At 59.0% G+C, this 24,885-nt stretch overlaps 1 protein-coding gene across 2 annotated transcripts in view; it reads right to left on the minus strand.

Moving 5' to 3' along the window:
* PPP2R2C (protein phosphatase 2 regulatory subunit Bgamma) overlaps positions 1-24,885 on the minus strand; it is a 129,802-nt gene that overhangs the window by 5,178 nt on the left and 99,739 nt on the right. For both annotated transcript variants that reach the window (XM_045771453.2, XM_087864287.1), the window contains exons 6-8: positions 18,183-18,347; positions 10,973-11,142; positions 5,655-5,746 (exon numbers count right to left, since the gene is read on the minus strand). In XM_045771453.2, coding sequence (XP_045627409.1) covers positions 5,655-5,746; positions 10,973-11,142; positions 18,183-18,347 — 427 coding nt within the window. The remainder of the gene's footprint in view (positions 1-5,654; positions 5,747-10,972; positions 11,143-18,182; positions 18,348-24,885) is intronic.

Here is a 24,885-nt window from a genome sequence, read left to right on the forward strand (position 1 = left end):
GCCAAACAGACCCAGACCAAGCGGAGAGCCCCGGCCTGCTGCTCGGGGAGAAGGCAGCAAATGCTCTGTAAACCGAAGGGAAGAAAGGGCTTCTCTCGTCCCCTGCCGCACCTGCAAGTTCAGAAGTACCCCCCTACCACCCACGGGGACGAGTGAATGCGAGTGAATGCAGCAGACCCTGGGAGTCCTAGGAATGCAGGAGGCCGCCTAGCCCATCCCCCCTCTGCACCTGACCCGGGAGGGCGGGCGAGGGGCTTCCCTGCAGCTGTGCCCTTTCTGGGGCTCTGCGGCATCTCTGGAGGAGACAGCAGGTAGGCAGAGCATGCCAACATAGTCTCTGGCTCTACTCTATTCCTCTAACACCTTAATCCATGGAACAAACCCGTTGCTTGTAGAGACGAAGAAGTAGCCGGTGAGGAGGTGAAGGGCCCCGTTGTGTGGGGGCGGGTGGGGAGAGGCACTCCTGCTCCCACCTTCCAGAAGTAAGCTCCTCTTCTCTCCTCGCACATCAGCTCATCCTGGAGAAGGCCAGGTTGGCTCAAACATCCCCCCAGGTTATGACCTGGGAGACCTCTCCCGTGTAGCACGGATCCCCCAGCGTAAGAACGGGGACTGGGATGGTGACTTCGTCATTGGAACCCAAGCCCAGATGTCACAGGGCTGGTCCTCAGAGCTGGCATGCCGGCAGCCCCTTGGGGTCCAGGCGTCTGGCCACTACAACCGACAGGACCCTCGGCCAGGCCAGGTCATCACCCCAGGCCCTCCCTTGAGCTGTGGCCATGAGAAGGAGAGTGGGCAACAAAATCAGAGACCCAGAGCTGTTCTCCTGGGGAAAGACATGCCCCCAACATTAGGCCCTAGGAACCTAGGCCCTAGAGACCAACCGGAGACCTAGGGATGTCAGTCAGTCCAGGGGGCTTCTGGAGGCTCAGCCCGCGGAACACCCGTGTACGGGGCTTTAGAAGGCCCAGGCTAGAGGACAGAGCTGGGGATCTGGGACCACTGAGGCTGGGGGGCAAGAGGGGCCACCCTGCAGCCCAGTGTCAGAGTCCCAAGGCTGATGGGCGGGGGGTGGGGGACTACAGGGGGCTCGCTGGCTAACACTTGCAATAACAAGTGGACATTCAGGGACAAGGTGGCCTGTTCGTTGTCAGATCCTCACGCAGCCTGGGAGGTGATGGCCCCACTGGGGAGTTTCTGCACACATCTCTTGCTTTCCAGAAAAGGGGGTATGTTTTCTCTAAGGCTCCATCCAGGTCCCTGTGGCCCCTGGGGCCACCCCGAAGGTGTATGCGACCCAGCTCCTGTCCATTCTCAGATCCCCTGAAGGTGGTTTGACTCCAGCCCTCCCCTCTACCTTCACGGCCCACATCGCCCTCGTCTCTGGCCAGAGCAACGGCTGTAACAGCCCGCTCACCGGTCCCCCTGCTTCTGACCCCCAGCCCAGCCCCGAGACCTTATCCCCCAGGCTGGCCTCTCTCGGGGCACCACCCCAGGGAGGCCCAAGAGCACTTACTCACTCTGAGACCTAACCTCTGCCCTCAACAGCAGGTACTGCCACTTCCTTTCCTGAGGCTTCTGCCATGCTGTTCCCTCGACCCCAATGCTTTTCCACCCTCTGTCTTGAGACTTGAGGGCACCTCATCCAGGACACCATCCCCAGCCCCCTCCCCTGATGGCCCCCACCGCTCCCTCCTGCCCAAGGCTTCCCTCTGAGCTTTGCTCCAGTCTATGCCCCGCAAACCACACGGTCCTGCCACGTAGGCACAGGGTCCCATCTCTGCTGTGCCCCTGGTGCCCTGTGCTCTCGGGGGTGCCAAGACTGGAATGTGCAAGACAAGAAGTCCGTCAGGGCCAAGTCTGCCACGCGCCCTGCAGCAGGGGATGCTCAGACCTTGGGGGCCGCCCGCTGGGATGAACTCTGACCTCCCGACCCAGGACAGCAACCCATCAGGCCTGCCTGGCTCAGCAGATAAGGGCAGGGCGGGGGGACCCATCTGTGGCGCCGTCCAGATGCCCCCTTCACTCGCACAGCGTGTCCCCCTGGCGTCCGCTGCTGCGTCAGGCTGGGTCACAGGGAAGGTCCCCACCTGCCAGGAGCCCGCAGCAGATGCACGGGTAGGAGGCGCTGATAAGCCCAGGTGCCCTTGGTCCCAAGCTTTCTTAGAAGGTGATTCCTGCTTTTGCTCCCTCCTTGTCACCCACTGTGCCTGGACCTAGGACGCAGGGGACACTGCTGAGATGCCAGCAAGAGAAGGGGGACTCTCCCTCTCCCCCAGGGCGAGCAGCTGCAGCACCCCCTCCCTCGTCTGGCTTCACCCTGTCGCCTGCACTGGGCTGCCCTATTCGGTGGTCGCTCCCAGAGCCCACAGAGGAAAGGGGCCACCTGTTGGCCGCAGACCCAGCCAGGGAGCTCATAAAATCCACACCAGCCCTGCTCGGGGTGGACTCGGGAGCCTGGGGCCAGGGCACGGCGGTGGTTTCCAAAACCCACGCAGGACGGTGAGTCTGAGATCCCCATGGGGCCAAGACCTCCCCTCCCTGGGCCCAGAGTAGCTGCTGTGGAGCTCAGACTGAGGTCAGGAAGGCAGTGGGGCAGCCCCAGGCGCTGGGCGATCTGGGGCTGGTAACTGGCCTCGCTGTAAAAAAATGGGGTCAGAGGCCTTTTTCTCCCCATCTGCTGTACTAGGGCCTAAAAGGCAAAGGCACGCCCCCCACCCAGGTATTGTGGGCAGGTGCTCAGGCCAGCCTACCTGGGTTCAAATTCTAGCTCTGTCCCTAACATGCTCCCCACCTCTCCATGCAGGTTTTTCCATCAATGAAATGGGGGTAACGAGGACCCCCAGCTCCTGGTGAGCACGGCATGGGATTCTCGGTAAAACAGGGCAGTGTGGGGTCTGGGAAACCTCCCGCCCTGTTACACCACCATGCCAACAGGCATTTCTTGATTCTAATCATCCTCCTGGCCTGAAGCCCCGGAGACTAATTGGAGACAGGATGCCCCAACTAGGGGAGCAGAAAGAAAGAGTGGATGAGGAATGATTCTCAGGAAAGGGCACTGCTGGAGCCCCCCCCCCCCCCGGCCAGGAGGGCAGAGAAGAGGGGAAGGAAGCCCCCCTTTCCTCGCTTAGCCAGTGAGTGCTTTCAGGCAGCACCCCCCACCCCAGGGTCCCCTACCCCAGCTTCTGATCCACCAACGGGAAGGCTGAATGAGGTCACTGGCAATCCAAACAATTGGGCAGAAGAGGGAGCCCCCTCCCCACCTGCAAGGAGAAGGGTCTCCTTCATCTCAGAACACCAGGTCCCAGTACCCTGCAAACCACACCAGGAGAGAATGACCCACTGCTTTCATTCCAGAAGGTTCCCGTAACAGAGAAAAGCCCCTGCCCCTGGACTGTGTCTAGGCAGGTTGCTTCCCCTCTGCTCGCCTCATTTTCTTCATCTGCACTTGGGGACATCAGTCACTGCTCTTTCCACTGGGGACAGCTGAGGGGCTGCCAAGCTCAGGGCTCTACGCGCCCCCTGCTGGCCAAGCGGGGCATGCACTAATCCTGTCCGTGCTGACCAGCTCAGAAAGTAAGCGTGTAACCGGAAGCCAGCTGGACCCTCCGTGAGAACTTCCCATAGACACGGGGAGGGTTGTGGGCGGTGAGGTCAGTGCCAGGGGAACTGTTTGGGAGCGTCATTCCCAGCGGCGACGGGAGCTGCAGGACAGGATGAGGCTAGTGTAGGAGAAGCTGGGAGGCACAGAGATGGGAACAGAGAGAGAAAGCAATGGCCCCAGGGTACACCTGAGCCCTGGGGTAGCCTTGCCTGTACCTGCCCAGAACAAGCTTAGGCTTGTCTGACTTCTGCAACTGGTTGCAGATGATGTCTGGTTGACACAAATCCCTTTGTCCTAGGCAGAACAGATCAAGGAGAACTTCCTGGAGGAGGTGTTCTGGATGAAGTGGAAGGAGGTGGTCCACCCTATGCCTTCTGGAGCATTAACAGCCACTGACCAGACACTCCTGAGGGCCCGAGGGAGCAGCTCAGGATGGGCTGAGCCCCAGTCACAACCCCAAGGGCACCCTATCCAACAGGGAAGACAAACGGAGGCAAGGAGAAAACGTGATAAATGCCAAGACACAGATGGAAAATGCAGGAGGCTGGACGGTGGCAGGGCGGGGGGGGAGGGGCAAGAAGAAGAGGGCCCTGAAGGCTTCCTGGAGGAGGTGGCCTTCAGTTAAATCCATAATCTGAGGTGACAGCAGGAGTGAGCTAGATGCCCTGAGGCCAGGATTTCAGGGTACAGGAGCAGAGCTGGTTGTGTTGGGGGAACCACTAAGGGGAGTGGCAGGAATCCCAGGGATGGAGGTGGCTGCCATGTGAAGTGCATGGCAGGAAGTGGCGTGAGAGGCAGGGCCGCTGAGCTCCAGGCCGGGCACCAACCAGGACAAGCTTGGTGGCTCCTGTCGCTTGGGAGGCAGGCATCGCCTGTTCTTGAGTGCCCCCTGGTGGTAATGCGGAGGAAGGGCGTGCAGCGATCACAGAGCGTGGAGACCCCCCCCAACACACAGACACACAGACACACACACACACAGACACACACACACACACACACACACACACACACACACAGAGTAGTGCTGGAATCCCCTTTAGCCGGCAATAGGTCCCTCTCCTGAGATTCTAATGGGCCCCACTCCAAGCCCCACTGCCAGTGCTCACTAGGGAACCCCCAATGTGTCAGAGTCCGCCGCTCAGGGGCATCTGAGAAGCCGTGTCCTCACTGGGGTGTCTGGGGTTGGCCTGAGTGCAGGCACCCGAAGGGAGTGCCGTGTGTCCCCTCTGACCCTCTGCGTCAGCCTGGTCTCAAGCCAAGGCCTCCACCCTGGTTTTCTAAGTGTTATCGACAGACCCCCTGTGACCAGCGTGCTGGGCCCTGCTGGGCAGCACTGCCCTGCTCGGAGACCCCTGTGGGCCAGAGGAGCCCCAGGATATCAGCAGCAGCTCTAAGGGATCCCTACCCCCAGACACGGCGGCCCAGCCCCACGTGGGGCCAGCCTGTGTACAAGTGGCTCCCTCCCGGCCCCAGCCCTGCGGTTTCTGGGCCCTCCTCCCTACCCCCACCCTATGGTCTCAGCGTAGGCCTTCCTGTCCGCACTCTGGGCTGGGCCAGCACTGGGCTATCAGGAGCTCTTATCAGGCCATTTCCCTGGTGGGTGGGGCTGTGAGATGTGGCCGATGTGGGGGAGACCAGGGGGCTTGATGTAGGGGAGCCGCCAGAAAGAGGCGGGTGCAGCCATGATGCGGAGTGGGGGTAGGGCGCACGCAGCACACCGGGGGCTGAAGCTCTCTGCCCCATGGAGGCCCAGGCACCGGGAGCAGCCCAGGGAAGTGGCCGTGCAGCTAGGGGGCTAGGGACCCGGAACAGACTGTTTCCACTACCGAGACCGGAGACCGGGGGCTCGGAGTGGAGGCCGGTGGAGTCACGTCCTATCCCGCCCCACATGGGAGGGCTGAGCACTCTGGGTGCTGCCAGAGCCGTGGGCCCCCTCCGACACCTTCATTCACCGCGTCTCACGAACAGAACAGCACATTCCGCACGATGCTAGGTCAGCAGCCAAGGCCCTGCCCAGCGACGGGGCCTCCGTCCCAGGTCTGCGGGTTACCTGTCACTCCCGTTCCAGGCACATTCAAACTTGTCGAAAATGCAGTCGTTCTCATAGAGGGAACAGAGCTTGCTCCGAAGGTAATCGTGGACCTAGTGAGAGAAGACGCAGGGTGAGCTGGGGTGTGTGTGGGGGGGTCCGGATGACCCTCCCAACTCAGCCCTGCTCATTGAGAAGGGCCCGCTGCCTGTCACGGCTGACCCCTGAGCTGTGGCCAGAGAGGGGACAGTCACAGCGACAAAGGGATCCACACTGTAGGAACCAAATCCCAGCTCCGCCCCTCCCCCTGCTGTGTGATCCTGGACAAGTGACTTCCCCTCTCTGAGCTTTCGTTTCTTCCTCCTTTGAGCGGTAAGAGCACATACCTCACGGACTGCTGTGGGATCAACCAGAGAAGACTGCCTGGTATGGGGTCCTGCCCTCTGAGGAAAGTCACGGTCACCATGAGCACAAATCATGGAGGAAAGGGGAGGGGAATGCACACGGGCCTCTTGAACACGCTCTCGGTTAGGCATCACCTGTCCTGTTTTGTGGATGAGGCACTGACCCTCAGAGAGGGTGAGTAACTGGCCCAAAGTCACACAGCTTGTAAGTGGAAGACCAGGACCCTCTTCCAGAGTCACCTGACACCACGGGAGAGACGGCGATGCCTCTGTGGCCCGCGTCCTTCTCGCAGCAACCTGACCGACAAGCTCTACACCCAGAGGGCCTCGTGGGGGCCCGCTCCCTGCCGCGGATGTGGTCCTGCCCTCTGGGTAGGGGAAGGAGAGGGGTACAGTGGTAACCAAAGCCCGAACGCCTGGCTCTACCCCTCACTGTGTGACCCAGAGAGTCACTTAACCTCTGTGAGCCTAAGTTTCCCACCTAGAAAGGGGGTCATGAGACCCCTCCAAGCAGACAAATGAGGGGCAAAGCGCCCATAGGTATTTGGGACCCTGATTAACTCTGGAGGGACAGAAATACACGCTCAACTCCTGTTGGGCAGTGGCTCGGGCCACAAGCCAGGGTCAAGTGCAGGGGCGGGGGGGAGAGGAGAGGAGAGAAGGGGACGGGAGAGGAAAGAAAAAGGAAGTGTTCATCCTTTTCTGTCTGGGAACCTCTTATTCATCTTTAAAAGGCGGGGTCCCCACCGGCCGCCTCCACGGGTCCCCAGACTGAGCTGCCTCATCTCCCCCGAGTGTCACAGGCCTCTGTGGCTCCTGCCTGACTTTCTGTGTTCGTGGGGACCCCCATCCCTCCGAAGGTTCGCCCCGGTCTCACGCAGTGACATCCCCCCCTGCCCACCCACCCACGAAGGGGGCTCCACAGCCCCTCCGTCCCCACTCCTGCCTGCACGCCTGTGCGATCCTCTCCATGCTTTGACGACCAAGCACACAGAGGACCAACCAGCTGCCAAGAGGATGGGCAAGAGGCCCGTCGAGGCTGCCCACTGCTGAGCCCCTGGTCCCTCCACAGTCCCCCATCCTTCCCGGTACAAAGGCCACTACAACAGCATCCCTCCCCAAGCCCCTTGTCGGCCACACCCCACAGGCAGCTGGTCCAGAACCCAAAGTGACCCAGAGCCGCTGCTTCTCACCACGTCCTGTGCTGGTACCTCTCCAAGCGCCACCTCCCAGCTCGTGGCAAACGCCTCCTGACTGCTGTCCCTGTCTGCCTGCGCCCCCCACCCCAGTCTCGCTCCAGGGGCAGCCAAGCAGTCCCCTAAGAAACCAACTTGGATCATGTCACACCACCGCTCAAGACCCTCCAGGGCTCGCAAACCCCCTGGGCCCTGCCCCCAATCACTTCTCTGACCTCAGACTCTTCTTCTCTCCCTCCTGCTCACGCTGCTCCAGCTGGCTCCCTGTTATTCCTTGACCACACTAACCATGTGCCTGCCTCAGGGCCTTTGCACTTACTGTTCATGCCTCCGGGAGCACCTTCTCCCAGATGGCTGATGCCCTCACCTCCCTCAGACTCCAGCACCTCTACTTTCTTTGCCTCTACCCCTGGTTTGCTCTATTTGTCACACTTTTTTCAGCCTGTGATTATTTTGCCTATCTGCTTGGTTTCCGGCCATATTTCCTGTAGGAACAGACGCCTCTCGAGGCAGGATCTGTTTTGTTCCTCAGAGTTTGCCAGTGGGGTGCACAGGGCCTGGTACATCACAGGAGCTCAACGTGCTTTTTAGAATGAATGAGTGGGGTTAGAGACTTGACTCATGGCCCTCCAGGTGCCACAAGGCTCTGGGTCGGGGGGAGGGCATGCAGTGGGAAGAGGATGGGCCTGCACCCAGCCAGAGGCTAGAAGGAGAAGGGTGAGCCTTGCTGTGGACTGGGAAGGGGGCTGAGAGGCAGAAAGGGGAGGGCCCAGGGGGCTGTGCTAGGGGACCCAAGGGAGGAGGCTGGGGTGGGGGTGGGGGTCTTGTACATCTCCAAGACCCGGAGGGAGGGAAGCAGAGGGCAGGGCTCAGTGACACCTGGGAACAGCCCAAACCTGGGCTGGAGCCACTGGGTCAGGGACTCCCGCCTTCCTCCCATGGTGAGCGTGGGGGGTAGGGAGTAGCACCGGCTTCCACGGGAGCCGGCATGGCCAGGGGAAAGGCTGCATAGAGCCTGGCAGGAGGAATCATGCCAGGTGCACATTACGGCCCCAGGCTGCCTCTGATGGGACACTGGCCTGCTTCCGAGTCCCCGAGAAAAAGGGGAAACAGATGCAGGAGGGCACTGCTATTTCTTTCAGACAGGTGCCCGCCTCGCAGAGCCTCCCCCTCCCACTGAACCCGCTGGCCCGCGGTCGCACCAGGCCGAGGCTCACTGTGTGCCTGTCATCCAGGACCCTGGAGGGTGAGGCTGCGGCTCCTACTTCTCTCTGAGCCCGGGGTCTGGCCAGGCACAGAACACACTTGCCAAATACGTGTAACAACTCAGATGAACAGGGATAAATGGTGCCTGGCTTCACTGCCGGCCACAGACAGACTCTCAGGGGTTCGTGTTCAACCCCTCCAGGTCTGCACTGCTGTGTGCACTCCACTCCCTGTGTGATCACAGCAGCCTCACTGATGCACTTGTCCCAGCACATACGCGTGCACTGCTCTCCCTCTCCCTCTCCTGCGAGGTGAGCGCACCCTGCCCTCCTCTGGTGGCAGGGCAAGGAAGAGCGTGGGCTCCGGGGAAAGCAATCTCGGGTGTGCGGTTTGCCAGCTCCACTCCCCCAGATATACCATTTAATTCCATTTTCTCCAAATAACATGGGATCGACAGAACACTGGCCCCACTTCCCAGAGCAGCTGTGAGACTTTAGAAGAGGAAAAGTGTGCCAAGGACTCAGCTCAAGGCAGCGCATGCCGAGGGCTGGCTCACTCAACACCCATCTCCACCCCCTCTCCCCTACCTTCCTCAGAGAGGCCGTAAAACTACTCGTTCCCCAGCCTGGTCACAGACTCATTCCAGCCAACAACTTGCAAGAATTCTTCTGAGGAGTGTTTTGGAAAAGCTTTTGTGCTCCCAAGAAAACATCCAATAGATCCAACCAGCACAGACTTTCACATTTCCTCCTATTTCCTTCCCGGAATACAGGCATAGTTCCTGGAGGCGTGGCAGCCATTTTGCCACCATGAGGTGTTGCACAGGAAGGCCGGGAACTTATATACAAATGATGGTGGACTAGATCACAGAAGGAGCTGTTGGGATACCAAGGAGGTGCTAGAGCCACTCGCTGTTTCTGGATGCCCCCTTCCAGACTTCTTCTGAGGGGAGAGAAGTCCCTATGTGTTCAGCACTGCAAGTCAGCCAACCACAACCCTACTGAGCACAGTTCTAGAGCATAATACCCAAAAATGTTAGTTACTGTGTTGGTTTTATGTAACTATTGTTATTTTAGAATCAATAGGCCAGCGGGCCAGAAGCCAAGCACCCAGCTCTCAGCCTTGTCTCCAGAACAGTCTCCTTCCCCTTCACTGGGCCCTCACATGCTCTCAGGATCTCTGGAGGCAAGGGACGCTCCCCCTGCAAAATGCCCGTATTAAACACTGCACTAGTTTCAGGGTCTGTGGGCCTTTACTGACTCCAGGGCCTCGGAAGGCTGAGGGGCCCCGTGAACTTGGAGACAGTCATTTCCCGGGCTGGCGCCAGGAGGGGCTGGTCACTCCACACCTGAGCCGGGCTGTGTCATGTCTGCCCCAATCTCCAGCCTCTGCCATCGCCTGAGGTCAGAGGAGGGGCTGATCTCTCCCTGGGGTGGGCAGTGTGACGAGGGGCCTAGGTGACAACTGGGGGACTGGGCAGGACATCCAGTAAACACGTGGCTAGCAACGGGATGCCACCAGGAGCCGTGGCGGCCCTTCCATGAGCCCTCCCCAGGAAGGAGTAGAAGCTCAGAGAAGGGTCTGAAGGGATCAGACATCCTTGTGGGTGTATGGCCTCCAGACTGAGCTCCCGGTCTCTCCCCTTGGGTCTGCACCCTTCCCAGTGAGGGCCCCCTGACTCCCAGGACACCCCTGACCCCAGGCCCTGGCAGGGACGGAGGACAGGGAAGGGGCTAGAAGGCCCCGGAGGCTCTGCGTCCGTCACTGCCCAGCTGCGAGGCAGGTCCCACTTGTCCTGGCCTCTTGTCACCCAGGTTCCCTTCTCACCACGTGGAGCTGATGGCACCCCCTTCGTGGGGACAGTAAGGGACAGAGGTGACAAATGTAAGTAGGTGACGCCCTGTGGGCACCTAATACTTGGTGACACTGTGAAGGCTTGCCTGGGGCTTCTGATGGGGTCTTACTCTAACATCCCATGAATTTTGTTTTCTACCCCTAATAGACCTTAGTGGATCGTAACAGAAAACTGTAAGTAATACCTTTCCTGGGAGGGGTCCCCTGCTTCAGCCTAAGTGCCTGGTTTCCAAGGCCTGTGGCTGAGGATCTAGAAACATAGCATGCCCCCCCAGCCCCACTGCACATGCTCAGGAGGGGTGCTCCCCAGGGGGAGGGCAGGGCTTCTCCTGCCTTAACCTGGGGCCACAGACCCCAGCTCCGAGGAGGGACCGCGTCCGCACCCTGAGTCACCTGAATCCTCCAAGGGGGCCAGGCCTGAGGCTCATCCTCATTCCCCTGGGCTCCAGAGCGCAGAGGCCAGAGAGCGGGCAGGACCGAGCAGGCGCTTCAGCTCTCGGCCGAGCTGGGGGGCTGGGGACCGACTGCCTGACTTTCTGAGCCTTAGTGTCTTCGCCTCCGATATGGGCATATGAAAGCCACCTCTGCGGCCAGGGACGCCCCCGGGGGGGGGGGGGATTCTGGGCCCGGGGAATGGAGACCGGGAGGGGCTCTGGTGTGTCTGGGCTGTGGCACCTACCTGGTAGGTCTCAATGGGCCTCGCCTCCATGTTCAGGTCCCAGACTTTGACCGTGAGATAATCGCGGGTCAGCATGTACCTGCCGCTGTGGCTGAACTTCACGTCTGACACGGAGGAGATGATCTCCGAGAAGAAGGAGCGGTTACTGGGGTCCTCGGGCTCTTCGAACACTGTGGGACAGAGAATGGATGGCCATCGCCGAGCTACTTGCCCCCACGGGCCACAATAGCAGATGACTCTGTTTCCATCCTGGACTCTCGCTGGATGGTCCTTCCTTCGTTCATTCATCAAACCCATAGCTAAACAGCTGTCAGGCAGGAGGCCTGAACGGACCCTCCGAGGAGGGAAGGAGCAGCTTTTGGACCAATGCTTATCGAGCACTCATCTCTCGGCCGGATTCTGTGCGGAGCCCTACCGGCGCACCACCTCGTCTAACCGCCTGATAAAAACCTCTGGTCAGTACCACTATCATTCCCATTTTTTAGCTGGGAAGACTGAGGCCTCGATGGCTAGAAGGCATGCCCAAGGTGCTGAGCTAGAAGGAAGTGGCGGAGTGGGGTTTGAACCCAGAGCGGCGCTCGCTGTGCTGCACTCTAACTGTCGCCTACCCGTGATGCTGAATGCCAGGTCCGCGAGGGGTTTAACCTTCTCACCTGCTGGGCAGCGTCCTGGACGAGGCCAGGCACTGCTTGGGGCCCCGGGCCTCTGCTCATGCCGCACTGGACACTCGTGGCCAAGCCCTGCTGGCAGGCACGTTTGGTTCGGCTGCCACGGGGATTGTGGCAAAATCAAATCTCGCCACACATGGAGCCCGAGTCCCAAGTGCCACCTGCCCGCCACCTCCTGTTTTCTCAGACCAGGAGCTCCACACAGGAAGTTGCTTACATGGCTCCTGAAGCTGACCATTTGCTGCCCCTACCCAGCGATCCCACTCGGGGACAGAGTGCACAGTGAGCGTATCCCCTCCCTGCTGCCCCCAAGAACCAAGCCTTCCCGACACACGGAGGTCCCCACACAGCAGGACCGGCTCTTCTGGGCTCCATCTGTTGCTGGCCGTCTCATCAGGCTGCCCACCAACACTCTCACTGGCTAATCAGTTCCCACAGTGGCCCCGGTGCAGGGTGGGGACCAAACACGACCCAAGCATCGCTGGAGCCAACCCAGCTGAGCCAGCATGAGCTCCGTAGGAGCCGGGCTGGGGTTGGCCTGGGGAGCAGGGACGAGGGTGGAGTGGTGGGCTGCCAGCTATTTCCCAGCCAGTCTGGAACGACTTAAACATTTGACAACCTTTCTAGCAGTCCCCATGGAAACCGGCTGAGTGGCCGCTCCGCCTGCTGGCCCCCGAGCCCCCAGATCTGAAATAGGGAAGCAGAGAGCCGATCACATGTCCCGAGAGGCTCACAAGTGTGCCCTGCCTGCCAGCCCCTCCCAGTCCCCAAGTCCCTCATCCTACTTCCAGCTCTGTCCCAGCCCTGGATCCCCCCACTTGGGAACCCCCCCCCATCTCCCTCCAGTCCCAGGTAGATGTGGTTCCTGCCACTAGGGGTCAGAACAAAAGATGAGTTAGAGACATAAAACATGGTCTGTCTCTTGCACCCCAACTTTGCACCCCGGGCCCGCCCTGCCGGTTTCCTCTGGCCAGCCTCCACCTAAGCCCCAGGGCCCGCCCGGCTCACTTCGCCCCTGCACCATGCAGACCATCTGGCAGGTCTTGCAGGGTAGGTCGGTGGGACCAGAATCGCAGAGGAGCGTCTGCTCTGGATTCCCAGAGCCACGGGCTGTGTCTCCTGCCAGCTTCGAGGAGCAAGACACAGCAAAGGTCAAAGGCCGGGAGGATGCCCTAATCCATAGTGGAAGACAGAAGGACCAGACGGCCTCTGTCACCTCCGCTCTGGGTGTACGCGGGCATTTCCGAGGGCTTTCTAAGCACAAAAGGGACGAGGGCTGCACAGAATGACCGGGAAGGGACACCGACAGGCGTGAGAAAATCATACCTAGAAGTTCTTTTTTATTGTTCAAACATTCCTGTGAAATTGTTGATGGGATGATGGAGCAGAGGTGGGAGTACCGCACTCTGGGGATGGAGGAAGGGCCTCGAGCTGAGGGACACAGTGGCCTCTAGAAGCCGAAAAGTCTCGGGAACAGTCTCCCCTGAGGCCTCGGGAAGAAATGCAGCCCTGCCTGACTTCTAGACCTCCGCCCTCCAGAGCCGTAAAAATACGGCTGTTTTTTTGTGCTGTTTACTCCACGAAATTTGTGGCGACGTGTTACAGCAGCACGGGAAACCCGCACGTGCCGCGTGCTCGTCTGCGGACGGACAGCTGCACGCCCCCATCGCAGGGCGGGGAGAGGATTTATCAAGACCTCAGCTCCGAACAGCAGCACCACGTGTAGCAAGCATGCAACAAATGTCAGCCGGGCTGTTTCTGCCCCAGCTCCGGGCCAGCACGTCGCAGGGCTCCCACGAGGGGCAGCGACTAACATGGTCCCCTATTCTGGGGACCCCCGGGCCCCGGCCCAGCACACGCTCTGTGCTGTCAAAAGGAGAAATAACTGTCTATTTTGAGGCATCACGGAGGGTGTTTCCATGGTTACCCTGTCTTAATGACTAGCAGACAATAGACTCGAATTTCCACTGCTTCGGAGGAACATGTGAGGCTGTGGGCTGGGCAGCAGCGAGGCCCAAGCACCCCAGCTCTGCCCCGACGGAGGCCCCGGGAAGCCACTGCACCACTTCGTGCCTCGGTTTCCTTGGCTGTCCCAGGGCAGAAGCAAACATCCACTTGTGATCCAGGACGCTGTTCGTCCAGTGAAGGGAGGGTCCCTGTTTCACCTGTTGGGAGGATGACGTCATGACCACGCATCTCCGGGTGCCACTGCCAGCCACTGCCGAGTCTGGAGCAGCCCCCGGATCAACGGACAGAAGGCCGGAACGACAACCACTTGTGCTCTGATTTGAAACAGCCGCACCGGCATCCTGCGAACTGGCTGCCGGCTGCCCGCCTGACCACTCGGGAGGGCTGAGAGTAGCACGGTCCGATCCGGTGAAGCAGACGGTCCATCCGCTCACTACCAACACCAGTACAGAGAGCACGAAAACAGGCGCAAAGCACACTTGGCGGAAAAGACTGTGAACGATCCCTTTACGGGCATTAAAGGGGAGGTTCCTGCGTGGGATAGTGAGTTTGAGAACGAAAAAAATTCTAGAGAAAAAAATTTAAAATACAGCATCTATTCCAATGAGCAAACCTGTGTAAACCAACCATCAAAACAGATCTACGCACCAGTTGCACTAAGACTGCAAATTAGAGATTAAACTAACTGTTCTGGGCAGAGAGAGAGTGGCCCAGCTCGTTTTACAAGAGTAGAAGAATCCTAATAAAACTGGGCAAAGAGAGTGTACAAAAAAGACAGCTGAAGACTGACTTCCACTTCACCTATGAATATTTATGCAAAAAGCAGAACTTTTGCATTTATTCAAAAACATCTCAGCAAGAGCCCTGCCCCCAGGGCCACCCAGGCACAGCACGAGATCACGGTGGGCAGAAGCCACGGTGACCCTCACTTCATGCCTGGGCCCTGCAAAAAAGCCTTCTGGAACCTCCGTGTGATCTCTGAGCAACTCTGAAGTTGTTATGCTCCCAGAGGCCCTGGGAGAGGAGGCGAGAAACACAAATGGAGTTGAGTCATCCAAAATGAAGTTCGAGTTCTTGCACTCTGAAGTTTGTGGGCTGATTCACACGCAGCGCAGACATACCCCCCCCCCCGCCCCGGGCGTGTGACAACTGCGGCCCTGGAATCCGCGTGAGTACCTGCTCACTCAGACCCCTGGGGAACCAGATGACAAAAGCCAAGGGGGACTGACTTCCACCTCCAGCCCGCGGAGAAACGTCATTCAAACAGCGTGGGGTGCATGAAGGTGTCTCTCTACCCCCGGATACCACCAGCCTCCCTGCACACACACCTGTTTCCTGATTCAGGGGTGAAATCCGAGCTAAAATGCAAATACACAGACAGATGTAGAGAAGAACACGATATCACTTTCCAGAGCCTACTGCTCAGGGACTACTTCTTGGCGTAGTTCTCTCCCCTATTTTCTGTTTCCATTTTTGGGGGGAAATAGTCATCGCCTTGTTTTCCTACCCCCATCAGATATTTTAACATAATCATTTCCTCATGTCATTAAAAATCTTCTAAATCAATATTCTAAATGACTGAACAACATAGCAGTATACAGATGGCATCATCATTCACTTGTCATTTGCTCTGTTGGACGTCTACAGTGTTTCTGAATTTGGCCCCTATATAAAAGGTTGGACCATGAAGTCTCATCCTACTTCCTTCCCATGGGGCTCGCACAGGCTCAGGCTGGGCCCAGGAGTGAAGCCCAGACTCTTCCCCAACCTCGTTCCGTGCCAGACTGACCCAGAGCTGCACATGGACAGATAAACGGGCCACCTGTGGCCTGAGCCACAGAATCATGGCCCCCAGAGCGGTCTGTGCCCTAATCCACAGCACCTGGGAATATGTGATGTCACGTGGCAAAGGGGAAACTAAGGTGGCTGATCAGCTAAATTATCCAGATGGGCCCAAAGGAATCCCCAGGGTCCTTAAACGGGGCAGTGGAGGCAGGAGAGGCAGAGTGAGGGTGACGCAGCATGAGAAAGCCTACAGCCAGGGCTGGCTGTGCAGATGGAGGAAGGGACGGGGAGCCACGCACCGCAGGAGCCCCCAGAGGCTGGAGAAGGGGAGGTATGGATTCCCCCACCCCCCACAGCCTCCAGCAGGAACCAGCTCTGCTGACAGCCTGATTTTTCTCGGGTAAGACCCATGTCAGACTTCTGAACCGCAGAACTGTAAGAGAAAAAGTACTAAGTCTGTGGTCGTTTGTTTGGGCGGCCCCAGGACCCCGATAGAGTGCTGGGCTGCTCCTAGGGGGCTGGGCGTCATCCACACGCACACCTGGGCTTCCTGTCCATCCAAACATTGACAACTCTACACCGTTATCTCCAGCCGGGACCCCGCCCCTACTCCAGTCACCTGGTTGCCTTCTTGACAGCCCTCCCTGGAGCACAGCACGATCTCACACGTACCGTGTCCGACATCGGCCCATTGGTCCCATCTCTGCTCCTGGCTGCCCCGCTCCCAGCATGCCTGTTGTCTGTCTCAAGACAGGACCCCACCTTCACCCGCCCCACAAACCAAACCTCAGATGGAGTCATCATGGTCCACACCCCACTTGGCAAAGCCTGGCCAGTTCAGCGTCCAAAGAACACCCAGAATGGGGCCTGTCTCCCCAGCTTGGCCATCCCACCCAGGGTGCACTGTTTCTTCTCAACGAAACCTGGCAGGGGCTCCTCCCACCCCGGCTTCCATGTTGACCCCTCTTGCAGTTTCTTCTTTCCAAACAGGTGTCTCGTAAGATCCTGCCCCGTCCTCAACCCCCTGCTGGTTTCTCACCTCACTTAAAATAAAACCAGATTCTTCCTGTGACCTACAGGTGTCCTAAGTCAGCCACCTTGTATGTCTCTCTGACCTCAGCTCCCGACACCCTTCCCCTTGGTCACTGCACTCTGGCAATGCTGGCGCACCCCCATCTCAGAGCCTGTGGTGTCCCCCTTCTAGAACATTCTTCCCCCAGAGATTGCATGGCTCATCCCTCAACACCTCGGGGTGTCTGTTCCATTGTAACTTCTCCAGTGAGAGGGCCCTCCCTGAGCTCCGCTCCTTGGGGGCTGTTGTTGACATCTGTCACCACCTCCTGACATCACACGACCCAGTGACGAGTTCATCATTGTCCGCTGGTTCCTGCTGCACCACCATGGCAGGAAGTGTCCGGAGCACAGCAGGTGGTGACCCCAGCTCTGCTCAGAGGGAGACCTGCTCTTCCCACCCTCAGTGCTGGCCACTCAGCCCTTGGAATTTGCAAGTGCAAACCCAGAAAAGGGATGTCCTGCCCTGTGACAAAGCCAGCGAGGAAGCCCCGGAGAGCGACTGCAGAGCGTGGGCTTGCCCAGAGAAGAGCAGTGCGGTGAGATGTGGGGGGACAGGACTCGGCCAAGGAGTGGGGACGGGCTGGCAGCCACAGAGAGTCCTGAGCGTGAGTCCCTGCGAGCAGCTGAGAGCCACCCTCTTGGGCTGCCCAAGGAAACCAGGCTCCCAAGGGGAAGAGAGTGACCCAGTCCCTCCCAACAGACCTTGATAAAACCGCTTCCAGGGCCTGCACGTCATTCATTCATTCATTCAAGTGCTTACTTCCAGACACTGTTGTAGGCACTGGGGTAGATACAGAGATGAACCAAAGTCCCCGCCCTCCTGACAGGGTCCCGTCTGTCCCTGTTCCCCTGCTGCCACTGCACAGTCGCCCAGAGAGGACACCACGGCCTGAACCCCTGATCTTCTCCCTTCGGGGGCCTCTGGGGAACCCAGCACCAAGCAGCTCAGCCTGGAGGTGAGAGCCCCACTCAGGGCATCTCAGAGTCCTGGGTTCAAGTCCTGCCTCCCCACTCGTCACTTTGGGTGACCTTGGACCCATCCCTGGAGCCTCAGTTTCTTGTCACGTTCAGGACTCCATCAGAGCTCGTGTGAGGATGAGATGTGGGTGACAGCTGTCTGGGTGCCTGGCCCAGCACATCCAGTGAGTGTGAGCCGTCGTGTGGTCACGGAGGTTGTCCTATCACGTTCCCTGGGCCTCGCTCAGCCCAGACCCCCATGGCTGGAATGGGGGTCCCTACGGCACTCCTGCCCACCCCCAGCTGGCCTTGCGGTGGGCTCCAGCAAGAGGAAGCGACCTCGCAGAGCTCACAGGCTGCTGGGGAAGACACCCCAGCCCACAGAAAGTTCTTCAGGGTGTGGCTAGTCTGAGAGAAGGGAGCTCTACGGACTCTAGGGGCATGGAGAAGGGGCCTGAACTAATGTGGGGGTCAGGGAAGGCTTCCTGGAGGAGGTGACTGCTGAGTATGGTCCCTCCTTAGCTTCTGGTTCCTAGCTTACTCCTTGACCTTTGTTTTAGCTGCCTGGCCCCTGGAAGCTGGGCAGCATCTGTCCGTGGACTCAGGGGGCAGGGGGTGGCAAGACCAGGATCCCCCTGCCCCAGCCAGTGCAGAACATACCTACGCCACTCCCATCCGTCCCGGGGCACCAGCCTCAGGAAGGGCGCTGCCCTGCCGCCCCCACTCTGTACTGGGTCCCAGCTGGCACGGACGCTTACGTTTAGAGTGCTTGTCACACAGGGCGGCTGCACGCATGTCGCAGAGACGCAGGGAGCCCTTGCTGCTGCTATAGACGAACAGGTTGCAGTGGTGGGGGTGGAACTCCGACGCCGTGATCACCTCCGTCAGGTCCTCCATGTTGGCCGGCTTGATGTCCACGATGTCTGGCCCCGTCAAGGAAGGGGCGGAGACGGGAGCGCACCCTCGCTGCTCTGCCATCCCATCTACCCTGCGTCTGAGCCACGTCTCCATCCCCGAGACCCCTGGACAAAGCCCCAGACAGTCTCTGAGCTGCAGACCGGCATGTCCAACCGCCTGCTGGCTGCCCCGTCTGGGTGCCGTCCACTGTCCCTGCAAGGCTGGACCCGCCGCCTCCCTCTCCCCCTGACCTGTGCCCTCTCCCCAGCCAGCACCCACCAGCTGCCCAGCCTCCGTCCACCCCACACACCAGGTGCCAAGCAGAAGGCAAGGAGCGTCTGAGCACCTAGTACACACGTGCTGGGCTCTCGGTGAGCAACTTCGAGTTCTCGCCGTCACTCTGTGAATTGTGGCCTGGAGCGGAGTGTGCGGGCAGCCCCACCTCCAGCACTCCCACCCCTTCTGTCCACAGCATCAAGATTCTCCTTGGGGGAAAGGTTCTCTGCCTTTCTGCATTCTCACTCTCATCTGTGCCTTCCACTCCACGGACAATCTCCACGAGGGATGAGCACGTGGCCTCAGAGGTGCCAACACAGGGACTCCAGACTTGAGATGCAGGGCATGCTGGGAGCAGCTCTGTCGTCTCTGCTGGGCTGGGTGGTGTGCAGAGGAGGGGCCTGTACGTGCTGGGACAAGGGAAACCTGGAGCCTTTGGGTGGGGCAGACCGGCCCAAAGACAGTGGAGGCAAAGACCAGCAATGCCATTTGAATCCTGAATCAGGCTGCACTGGAAGCCATGAGCCTTGGACCATTATGCGTGGGAGCCAATAAATTCATTTTCTGTTTAGGATCAAGAATTCTGTTGTTTGCAAAATAAGTATCCCTGACAGATACTCTAGAGCCCAGAGAGGGTAAGCAGCTTGCCCAGGATGGCTCAGCAGCAAGGAGTAAGTCTATGTTCCTGTCCATCGCTTGTTGCCTAAAGCAGCAAATCCGATCCCTTGCTGTACCACTCAAGGCCTGGCAGAGCCCCTCTCTACCTCCCCAGCTTCGGATGCAACTAGTCACTGGGCCCTATAGGCGCTTTTCTCTCTGACAGGGAAACCCTGGTCTCTGGTCTCCCCAGCCCTGTGTGGGGCTCTCCAGCCAGTCCTCCCTGGCTGAAATGCCCTCTCCTCCTTCTGCATCTGTGTGTGGGTCCTGGAATCAGAGTCTGGGCTTCGAATCCTAGCTCTGCCCCTGCTGCCCGTGCAATCGAGGGGGAGTTCCCAGGTCTTCATGCGTCTGTTTCCTCATCTGTAAAATGGGCCAACAGTTCCCACAGAGTCTTGCTGTGAAAATTAGAAGAGGCCAAGCCCCTCGCTCGCTGCTTGACACATCACAGAGCTCAGTGAGTATCAGGGACATTACTGCTTTTTATTATCTGGAAAATACTGACTGAAACACTGAGATTCGCCTGCCGTCAGCCCTCCCTCCTCTCCCACTGCAGCCTCAATAAAGGGACATTCTGTGACTTTTGTAAATACGAGAGTTTATAAAACATCACAAAAAACTGTTGAATCTGTGACCAGAGGCACCGAGGACGGTGTGTGTGCTCAGACTTAAATATTGCTTCTGGAAGCACCTTGTTAACCAGAAACTTAGAATCACATAAAAATACAGAGAGGAGGAGGAAGGAGCCTGGCCTGGTTTCCCAGGAAACTGTGGTTTTCTGGGATGATAAGAAGCAGAGATCAAATCGTGAAAAATGAGACTGAACAGTAAGAGAGGAAAAAGCCAAGACTTCCGTGCTGCTAATTCCATCCCCGTCCTTCAGGGGCTAAGGGCCTACAGATGCCTGCTCAGGAACGGCTTCCGTTTCTCCCCCAACCTTAAACTGGTGCCCATGCGGCCGTTTTTAAATGAAACACGAGCACAGCACCTGTTTGAGCACCAGGGGAACTAAATTCTTTCCGCAGAACTCGGGCCACAAAAGTTCAAGGAAGCTTGGGGGACACAGAAGTGCCCAGGCCTCAGGACACGCAGGTCAGCTTGGCGACCCAGGGTGTCACGTATTAGGGGACACATGTTTACACCGTGTTTCATCAGGCTACGACTTCTGGGGGAGCAGGACTTCGTGGGTAAGAGGGAAATGCCTTGCCCACCACTCCAGCTTCTCTTCCGGGGTGGGGGGACACCTGTCCGTGCGCCCCATGGAACTCAGGGTAGCCGCGCCCTTGTTGCTTTTCTCAAAGAATGGAGGGCAGAGTGACAGATGCCAGGTGTCACTCCCGGGCTGAAGCTTTGAGTGCCAGCAGGCCGGGACACTTCCCCCTCTGCTGTGGGACCTGTGCCTCAGGGGGCCTGCTACGAGATACCCCTGGGCTGTTTCAAGCCTCCGAGACTTTCCAGTCATCTGTTTCTGCACAGAACCTCCCCTCCCGACCCACTCAGCATCCAAACCTCTTCACTTTCCCACCTCGGGGTGTTCTAGGACGCAGTTCAACAGAGAAGCATCAGAGGTGTGACGTCTGAACCCAATCGCTCTGCCTGCACCAAGACCAAAACTCGCGCACATTCAACGACGATGACTGTTTACGACCGTCGCTCATCATGAGTCACAGGCAGGAGCTCAGTCCCCAGCGTCTGGCTCGGGGAGATGGAGGCTGATGCTCATGAAAATCTCTCCGCCAAGATGGGAAGACTGGGAAGCTGTGCACACGGGGCCCGGGAAGGGAGCGCGGGGCGGGGGGGCTCAGAAGCCTCCTCTCCCAGCCCCCACATGCTGCTCCCAGACCCATAAGGGGCCCAAGGTCAAGCGAATGGGTGTGGCTTCTTTGCTGGATTCCCGAGCGCATGCATCCTGCGGCCCCATCATGCTTAACCACTCCTGACAGCCTCCTGACAACACTCGTTAGAAACAGGTACGAGGCATGACAGCTTTTAGAAGTACATGGGGCTCAATGACGTCTGCAGCCCTCCGCAGTGAACAGGCCCGAACCAGGCAGCACAGAGGCGAGGCACAGGGACCGAGGGTCTTGTGTGTGGGCTCGGGAGACAGAGCCTCCGATGCCGGGGTCCTGCTGACAGCCCAGGACCACAGCTCTTACAGCCCAAGCATCACTAGGAAATCTCTTGCTGCCTCAAACAAAGGACTCTGGATACAGGGGGTGCTGGGGAAAGATGGATGGGAAATATTTCCACGTGACCCCGGTGGAGGAAGACAAAACCACAGTCACGGCTAACGTGCTGGGGCCCCCGCAGGGCAAGGGCTCCCTAAGGCAGGGCAGGCAATCTCGCGCCTCTGAATCATGCCTGCATCTCCCGGGACAGCACCGCATCCTTCAGGGCACGGCCACCCAGCCTGATCCCAGGGCGGTCTCTCCAAGACCTCCTGCTCAGCTCACCACAGGACCTGTCCTACACCTGCTGCCTGGCTCCTCGCGGGTGCAGCTGGGTACTGAGGGGGGCTGTCCCTGTCAAATTCCCTTCATCCGATCATAAAGCCGGGCCTGAAGGCAGACTCCTCACAAGGGAGGCAGGTTTGGAAGAAGACTCCATAGCGTGATAATTGCACCCCACATGGATGCTGCAAACACTTCTCCTGGACTCACACCCGTGTGGCCTTGTGCACGTGGACCGGGAGGCATCTGGTCCAACTGTGACCGTATGTGGTGGCTTTGACTTTGGCACGACCTACGCTGGGTGGGAAGCTAGGGGCCCGGGACTCAGCCTGTGGTCTTAGCTCTCTGGAAAGCTCAGTGCCGTGTGCAAACGTCATTCCCGTTCCTCAAGCCTCAGTATTCCCCATTTGCAAAATGGGGGGTTGGGCATGACCCTGGAGCACTGACCCCCCCAGGTGGCCTCTCCCCCATTTCATGGTCAGATGCATCAATTCCCCTTGTACACGGGGCTCACAAAGTTCCAGGCAAGCTGGCCTCCCTGGGGAACGGGCGTAGTTAGACTCAGCTACAAGCCCTCCATCCCTCCCCTGCAAAGCCGTAGAATTATTCATGCGCTGTTTTCCATCTCATTGTGCCCACCCCGCCCCCCCCCCCAGGTCTGATGGGCTTTCGTTTAACCTCTGGTCACATCTTGGCAACTAAGTTTGCCGACAGGAAGGTGGAGAGAGGTGCAGGTCACACAGGGAGGAGGAGGAGGAAGGGAGGTGAACTCACTCAGTTCGACTGAGCGCAGGGGGTCTTTCTCCAGAGCAGCACGTTGAATTGGTCGCTTCCCTAGCCCACGTCCACAACCTCACCCCCAGAAACTGTGAATGTGGCCTCAATGAGAAAAAGAGTCCTTGTAGATACAATGAAGGATCTTAAGAGGAGGCCATCCGGGATTCCCGGAGTGGCCCTAAACCAGTGACAAGTGTCCTTCTAAGAGACCCCCAGAGGGCACAGGACCACGGAGGCAGGCCAGAGTCAGGCGGCTGCCAGGAAGGCCTGGGGCCCCCAAAAGCTGGGAGAGGCAGGACGGAGCCTCCCCGGGAGCCTCCAGAGGGAGCACGGCTCTGCCAGCATTAACTGTAAACTTCTGGCTCCCGGAACTGGAGGAGATTTCTGTTGTAAGCCACCCAGTTTGCGGACATTTGTTCCAGCATGCACGGGAAACTGACACTGGCTTGCCTATGGGAGCTGGGCAGCAGTGGCCTGGCCGTGGCACTACTGCCACAGCGCTTACTGGTTGGCTGCCCACCTCCCCAGTGAGGGCAGGGACCTGTCCTTCTGCGTCGCTGCTGCACATTCCGTGTCTGGAGCAGCGCCCGGCACATGGCAGGTGCTTTGCGGAACAGCTGCTGAAGTCGGTGAACCCCCCAGCGTGTCGGGGGCCCCTGGGACCCGGGCCGGGGCAGCACAGGGAGTGTCCCCCCATCTCAAGGGGAAGAAGCCCTTAAAGTGGTGGCGAAGCACAGGCTCAGGGAGACGCCAGACCAGGGGGGTGGGGGAGGGGGTCCTCGAGGAGGGGACCAGCACTGACAAGGTTCATTAAAAGAGCCACCCCCCTGCAGCGCATAGCAAGCCTTGCAGCAGCCACAAAAGTGCTCAAGGGCGCCGCGGAAACCGGAAACACGCTGTGCATTGGTTTCTGCGAGGTTCACGGGAAGGTCGCATTCCCCACAGCGCCGTCCTTCAGTCCCCACTGCATTCTGCTCAGAGACCAGCTAGCACTCAGCTTTTCAGGCGGCGAACACCGGCTGACCTGTCTGCTTCGCTCCTCTGAGTGCGCGCAAGGTCATGTTCCTGTCTGTACACCTAGCTCCGGCCAAGCACCTGGCCCCTGCACGCACCTGCACGCCCCCGATCTGCCCCGTGGGCGGGCCACGGGCACACTGCTTCCCAGCTGTGCCCCGTTCAAACCTCTCCGCCCATGAGTGATGTGTACCCCATCCGTGGCTGAGGACACGGAAGCTCCGCCAGGACGAGCTGTCCTCCCAGGACCCAGCAGAGGGGGCCCAGCCCAGGACTGACCAAGTTGGTTTCCAGAGTCGGCAATACACCCACCATGACGGGGGCAAAGCCGAGCAGGGCTGAGAAGCACCAACTTCGTGCCGGGAGGGGTGCGGCCTCCTGGAGCGCCAGGGCCTAGGGGTGGGTCTCTGGTCCCTCGCAGCTTTTGGCTCCTGCCCCATATCATACAACGAATCCCTTTTCCTTCAGGGCCCAGTGTGAATGGTGTATTGCTCTAGGCCCAGGGCAGGCAAAGGTCTGTAAAGGACCGAGAGTAAACATTTTAGGCTTAGCTGGCTGGAAGATCTGACCTCGACTTCAACTCTGCTGCTCTTCAAGGCTGGTGCAGACGACATGGACGTGAATGGGAGCGGCTGAGCGCCCATGAAGTACGAACAGGTGCCTCTCGCCCCCCGGGCTGTACGGTGGGGGCCCCAGGCCGAGAAGAAGGACTGCAATCTTGCTTTTGTAACAGTAACCTCCCTTCTTGACCCCACGCAGGGCCAGCGAGTGAATCAGCCCCACTGGCCCGGCTCCTCCCCCAGCACGAGGCTGTCCTCCCGTCCAGCTGTTCCCGTGATCCCGGCCCTTGCCTGGGGGAGTCAGCGAAGCTCAGAAGCAAGCGCATGCCCCACCCTGCAGCGGAGCCTGCAGCTCCCGCTGTCAAGGACACCGCAGGGCACTCCGGGCAGGCCGTCTGCAGAGTCATCAGGTCTGCAAGATTTTTATAGAAGCTCCTTCATCATCCGCTGCCAAAGGCATGGCCTGATGGCCGGAAGCCAGCCAGGGTCACGTCGCTCCCTGGGCCACATCACCACAATGCCCCACTTGGAGGGCCCCTGACATGTCAGGGAGAAGGTCACTGCACCTCCAGGGGCCCTCGTTCCTCTGAACTTCACCTCTGAGGCTCATCTCCCCTACGTGAACGGGGGATGGGCACAGGTGCAAAGGGCCATCACTCGTCCACGGCCAAATCTCCCCTCCGCCGTAAGATGAGTCCTGTACATGAAATGAACAAACATCACTGGTTTGTTCGGGAAGGAGCTCAAGTGAGAAATGGGAATGGAAACCACCCCATAAACATCAAAGTAGTACAGAAATATTAACTAACATCACGGCAGGCTTCAGGGGC

The sequence above is a fragment of the Ursus americanus genome, chromosome 8 (genome assembly GCF_024610735.1).
Source record: "Ursus americanus isolate L20-20 chromosome 8, mUrsAme1.1.p, whole genome shotgun sequence".
Classification (NCBI taxonomy): domain Eukaryota; kingdom Metazoa; phylum Chordata; class Mammalia; order Carnivora; family Ursidae; genus Ursus; species Ursus americanus.